Source organism: Rhinolophus sinicus, chromosome 7 (assembly GCF_057876585.1).
Source record: "Rhinolophus sinicus isolate RSI-liver-muscle chromosome 7, RSI-T2T, whole genome shotgun sequence".
NCBI classification, from domain to species: Eukaryota; Metazoa; Chordata; class Mammalia; order Chiroptera; family Rhinolophidae; genus Rhinolophus; species Rhinolophus sinicus.
In genome coordinates this window covers 21,542,095-21,548,094 of record NC_142507.1, presented here as the reverse complement: position 1 = coordinate 21,548,094, position 6,000 = coordinate 21,542,095, and the positions used below count along the sequence as shown (strand labels likewise).

At 49.5% G+C, this 6,000-nt stretch overlaps 1 protein-coding gene and 1 long non-coding RNA gene across 3 annotated transcripts in view; one reads left to right on the top strand and one right to left on the bottom strand.

The window, feature by feature from the left end:
* Window positions 1–615: 615 nt before the first annotated feature.
* LOC141568679 (uncharacterized) lies at window positions 616–3,803 on the bottom strand. The gene is made up of 2 exons (XR_012491882.2): window positions 3,664–3,803; window positions 616–1,441 (listed from the first exon to the last, which is right to left on the bottom strand). It is a non-coding gene; the product is annotated as an uncharacterized LOC141568679 (long non-coding RNA).
* Window positions 3,804–3,829: 26 nt separating this feature from the next.
* LYN (LYN proto-oncogene, Src family tyrosine kinase) overlaps window positions 3,830–6,000 on the top strand; it is a 116,030-nt gene continuing 113,859 nt past the window's right edge. The window contains exon 1 of one of the 2 annotated variants that reach the window (XM_019711059.3): window positions 3,830–4,322. In XM_019711059.3, the coding sequence (XP_019566618.3) occupies window positions 3,845–4,322 (478 nt within the window). In that variant the 5' untranslated portion in view covers window positions 3,830–3,844. The remainder of the gene's footprint in view (window positions 4,323–6,000) is intronic. The other variant, XM_019711060.3, reaches the window with a different exon arrangement.

Here is a 6,000-nt window from a genome sequence, read left to right as displayed (position 1 = left end):
GGAGGTCACTTTCATGTCTATCAAATGTAGAAAATAAAACCTGGTTGGTGTGAGGGTTGACTGGAGGCTTTAACATAACACAACCTGTCCAGTTTCTAGGAGGTGGTTCTGACAGAAAGCTTCAGAAACCAGCCTCTTCCCAAGGAACTCTGGATGAACCAACACTCTTGCTTCCCTCTGTGAAACACCACTCAATCCCTCCAGCAAAATGAACCCTCTCCTCTTGGCAACACTTACATACTTTTCCAAAAGCCAGTGGTTTTCATGTCAATTTGTGCCTGCTACTACAAATAGGCACTTTAATTAAATAGAAATTTAAAAAATATGAGTGAAGATGGTATTGCTATGTAAACTAAGTTGAATATTTGAAAACAGTCATAGGTAAATAATGGTAAAAGCAAATAATCCTGCTGCATTAGGTGTGGGTAAAGTAGCTGAGAAGGTAAGAGACGGAGTGAAAGACACGGCTTTGCAGGCCTTTCTTCTGCTTCCACAAAGGTATAATCAGAAATCAGAGACGAGTTTTCAGGGGTGTCTTTTAGGTAAGAAAGGTGACACGGAAACACCAAGCAGGGGTCTCATACTCAGAGGAAACACCCTCCATTACACAAGAGATTGGCAGTAATTGAATATACTTCAGGTTACAGTACAAGTAAAATGTCTAAAGCACATTTATATCATTTTTATGATTTCTCCCACTTTAAACAACGGTTTTGATTCATCAGGCCCAAATGTGTCAGATGACAGTCCTTCTAGTGTATTTTATTGGAATGCTGGTGATGGGTAGAAACCCATTTGTTTGGCAAACATGTCCCATATTCTCCCAGGATGTTTGGTTGGGATGCTTTCATAGTGGCTCCCAATCCTGGCTGTTTATTGGAACCACACAGGGACCTTTAAAGCTTCTGATTATTGGGTCCCCTTTTCTCCCACCCCACCAACTTTGATTTAAGTATCTGGGTAGGACCTGGGCAGGTGAGTCTCATGTGCCACTGCTCTGTATTATGTGCTACTTGGTCCTCAGAAACTAGGTTTCCAGCCATGTTTGTAAGAGTCAGATGGAGAGTCTTCGCCTCCACTCTTCCCCTTCCTGCAAGGCCAACCAGGAGGCTCGTGCAGACAATCCAAAAGAGTCCCTGCGTTGGACTGAGGAGTCTGAAACCCGGAAGGGCAGCTCCCAGAAGAGTGGAAGGGGCACCAGGGACAGTCCATAGCTTAGCAGTAGGATGGGCTGCAGATCAGACGGCAGGGTGGATAGGCTGGTGTGAAAGTGTGCACCAGGAGTGACCAGTCTCGGCTGCCCGTGCCATGGTCAGGTGTGTGATGATGAAAGCCTGTGTTGAAGGAGAATTTCCTTGAGGTCAGAGATTTCATGTCTCTTCCAGTGAATGATGGTATGTTCTTATCACAGTCAATTCTTGTTATTTGCTGTAGTTATGATCTATAAAGTTACCACAAACAATGAATTAGCTAACATCGAAACATTGTTCCTGGGACAAATACAGGGTTGGGTTGCTGTGAGTCTCTCTGGCCACCGTATTTTCATCAATTGATTTATAGATGACCTTGTTTTATGTGTGAATCTGCTGAAAGACACCTTATTTAATACATATTGTTGACTCACTAACATTGAACTCACAGCCAACAGCATCATAACTCACACCTGAACGAAGCTTCTCTAACACACGTATTTCCTCCACAAGACACATCAAAGCCTTCTTGTGCTTAGGACACTAGACAGCACTTCAGCACTACACTTGAGGGTAGTGAAACAGTGAAATCACAAACAAAAAGCACAGAAATGAAAAAACATGGCACTACACAGACCACACAAAAGATGCATGTTTATAGTATAAGAGCTAAAACAAGAAGGCAGGGCATCGCCTTGTTTGACGTTGGCTGGGAGTGTGAACGCAGAGAGATTCAAATTTTCACTGCTGTGCTCACGTCCACAAATGACTATGAAGTGCTGTGAGTACTGGTTTTGGGGTTACAGACACATTTTAGTGAGTAGGTAAATTTGCAAATGTGGAATCTGAATCTGAAAAAACTAAGAATGGATTGTCTGTAGTTGAAGCCATTTTCATTCCTCACTCCTTCTGTCCTCCTTGCTTACATCCCTCACCTTCTGCAAAGCCTGCTTCCTCTGTCAAGGGGTCTTTGTTGATTTGCAACCTGCCTCTGATCATTCCATTCTGTGCTCAATTCTCAATAGAGAAGATGGTTGAGACAACTCAGTCCATCAATCAAGAACCAATACATCAATGCTAACGAAGTATTTTAAAGCACCTAAGAAGACTTTTGAGAGATACAATGGGAAAAGGGTAAATATAAGAAGCAATGCCTTCCAAAGAGGGATTTACTATTTACCAGTAGTTGAGAGAAAGTTAACATGTGAAACGAAGGCAAACAATGCTAAAAAGTACCTAAGTCTGGTTTAAAATGAATGTTGCCCACTGGAAGCGCTCTGGATAAATTAAGTGACGAACTTAGCTAGGATGCTTTTGTGTGAGGACTTAGAAATGGTGGAGATGAGTGAAAGCCCAGCTCTGCCTGATGATGCTTTGTTCCTCACTCCAGGAGACATTTTACCAAAAACCACAGGTCATTCCAGATGGATTAACCAACGCCAAATATTTTGTTTCCCATTCTTTATTGCCAACATACCTTTAGCAGGATCTTAAGGACTCACTGGTAATAGTAAATATTTAATTTAGGGCCAATGTACTTCAGAGGTCAACCTGATGAAAAGTCCAGGAAATGGGACTCAGGCAGTGAATTACTCCATAGAATCTGTGACAGATTTCACTCACACAATCAACACCTTCCAACAGGCAACCTACTCCCTCCTCTTCAGCAGGAAACTAACCACTACATATCAGTGAACATCATAGGTATAAACTACCTTGCTTTTTACTTTTTTTCATTTAAGGCAGTAGTTTGCAAACCTTCTATTCTCTTACCAGTAACGAATGACTGATTTATGGGATTTTGTTTCAAGGTGGCTGACCTTGCTGCTGGACTGTGGCTGTAGCCTCCTCAGGTGGGGCCACCCTCTTAAGAACATTGTTAATAAAAGCTAATTGGTCTGAAGTGCTTAGCGCTGTATCTGGCACCCAAGAGTCCCTATGTAAGTGTTTGCTATTATTAACACAAAGACCACATCTTCTACAGGGTTCTGTTTATTTCCTTGTAAATTCCACAGTGTAGTGTAATGCTGGGATCCCAGTGAACAGAATCTTGCTTAAAACAAGTGCGCATCCACGGTGCCTGAGACTAATATTATGCCTTGGATTTGTAAGTGTCATTTACTGACTTGGAACACGCACTTGAAGATGCAGTCATTCTTTCAACAAACACTGTGTTTGGCACCTGTCATGTGCCAAACACAGCGAGATGTGGAGATAGTAGGAATAAAAAGCTAGCAACCATTAATGTGTGAGCCCATCCTCCCGGTAACCCTGCGAGGTAGGCATCCATTTCCCCAAGAGGAAATCTAAGTTTTGAGGAACTGAGTAGTTGCCAGGCCATTTAACTCCGGAGCCCCCTGCCTTCCATCAATACTCTGAACACCCCCCCCCACCCCCCCGTGTACACCTTTAAGGAGCGAACTCTACTCATTAAGAACTCAATGAAGCACCAACTCAACACATCTCGTCGTACCTCCAAAGAACTCCAAATGTTGGGGGATCAGAGCACGCCCCCTCTCCTGTCAGGGACACCCCACTTCCTAACACCTTGAGAACTAGGTTGGAAGAGAAGGAAAGAAGAAGCGAGATGTTTCGTCTGTGCCAAGACTCCGGAGGGTCTCACTGGAAGATCCTTCTATCGTCTCTACAGCAGAATGTTGGGCCCGAGGTGGCTCCGCTCACTGGGACGCCAGGTTTCTTTGCCTTCAAAGCTCCGCGCGACGGCCACACCAAAGATCCAAACCTTGGGCAGGGTCCAAACGGTCACTTCCCCGCCCCCTGGGCGCAGTATGCAAATCCGAGCACCAGGAAGTAGCTGGGACCTCTCGGCCGAGCCCAGCGACAGCCAGTTCCTCTCCCGCCGCGCCCGGCCGCCCGCCGCTCGCTCTCGGCCGTGGCGCCTCCGGGACCCACGCGCTGCAGCTTCCAGCTCGTGTCAGGCGGGGCGTCCGTGTCACCCCGGGCCCCTAGCCTGCAGACCCCCGCCGCTCGTCCTCGGTTCCCAGCCCGCAGCCCCACTCTGCGCGAGCCCTGCTGGGCTGCCCCGTCGCGCCCCGGGCTCTGAACTCAAGTCACCGTGGAGCGCCGCCGCCGCCGCCGCCCCCTTCGCCCCGCTACTTTCACCGCGAGCTGGTGAGTCTCAAGCACCAGGAGCGCGGGCTCCAGGGCGGACCAGGCGGGGTCCGCCGCTGTGCCACTGGCCGGAGTCTCGGGCGCGAGGCAGGCCCTGGGCCAGTGGCCGGGGGTCGGCGCGGACCGCGGGAACGTAGGACACGCGCCCCTTCCTGTCCGTCCTGGCGCTCGGCCGGGCGGTGAGGGCACCCAGATGCCTTCAGCCTGTGGGTGACCGGGCAGGGAGGGGCGAGGACGCGGGGGCGGGCCGCTCAGCAGGTGTCTTCTCCAGGGAGCCGCGCCGGGGTGTGGTGGAAAAGCGGGCGCGCGGGCGGGCACACCTCGCGGCCCTCTGGCGCGGACCCGAGGGCCGCATGCTGTCCCCACTCGGCCACTCCCAGAGCGTCACAGGGAAGCCCCTCTCCACGCAGAGTGGGCGCGGCAGGGATTCTGGCCGGGACCCTGGTGGGGACTCCTCGGGTTGCACAATCTGGGCTTCCCGTTGGGCCCTAGGTCCCCAGAGGCGAGGGGTGGGGCTCGGTCGCGGCCCTCTCCCAGACCCGCGGGCAGTTGCCCTCCTCCAGAGCCCCGGCGGCAGCGTGACGTCGAGGGGGTGCGGTGGAGGCTGGTGCGCACCCTCCCGCTGAGCCAGGCGCCTCTCGGCCTGCAGAGCAGCAGTCCCGTGCCTCCGTCCGCCTGGAGGAAGCGAGAGTTATTTTAAGAATTCAGGGGTTGCCTTTCTTTTGCCTTGGGGGAAGGGTGTAAGCGTCACTTCCCACTGTCCTGCGTTATCTGGGCCAACTGTGATGTCTTCTAGATGCTGTACAGCCAGCGTGGTTCTGTGGTCATGTCTCCAACGTGTGTGTGTGTGTGTGTGTGTGTGTGTGTGTGTGTGTGTTACCCCAAAGACTACTTTGCCGTCTCAGAAACCCCGAGTGGAATGGAGGCCTTACAATTTCGTACCTTAGTGTGAACCTGGGCTTGTGATTGAAATACCCTGTTTGGGTTTCCTCATCTTTGGGAGAACCTGTCTACCTCCTGTGCTATTTATTGTAGGTATTTAATGAATGGCGCTGTTATTTATTGAAAATAATTCTGTCCATAAAAAAACAAGGCTCCCTGGTTCTTTGCAATTTGATGATTTTAAACCTAAGACTATCTGTCTGATTTAGCCACCTGTCCTTATTAGTAACTCTGCTTAATAAATATACCAGAGTTTTGCTGTCCCAAAGCAGGGCCCAGGAGTCTGGCTCACCCTAAGACTAGCCAGTAATGATGTCTGACTTGTGATTTATTGGCTGCCCTTAGCTGGCTGTAGGGTCCAGGAAGGCAGGCAACACCTAAAGTAGTGCCACCGGGAGTAGGCACTGACAGAATACTGGCACTTCTTAAGTACTCAAAGTCCTCCCAGTAAGTGAGCTCTGTTGGCAAATGGTGGGATTCAGGTAGTCGCTGGTTTTCACTTGGAGGTAAAGAGGTAAATGTCCTAAGACTTGAACTGTAATTTGATCACAAGAGGCTTTGGGTGATAGGGCCTTTTTAAATGCCCAGTGGGACAACCCTGTTCCTGAGGGAAGGTTAGAAGGCCCCAAAGGGAAGAGAACATAGAAGCCCGGAAACCTGAGGTAGCGTCTGTTCTACCATTTACCAGAGCTATGATTTGGGATAAGTTACTTGGGCCATTTATTTAGCCAACGTT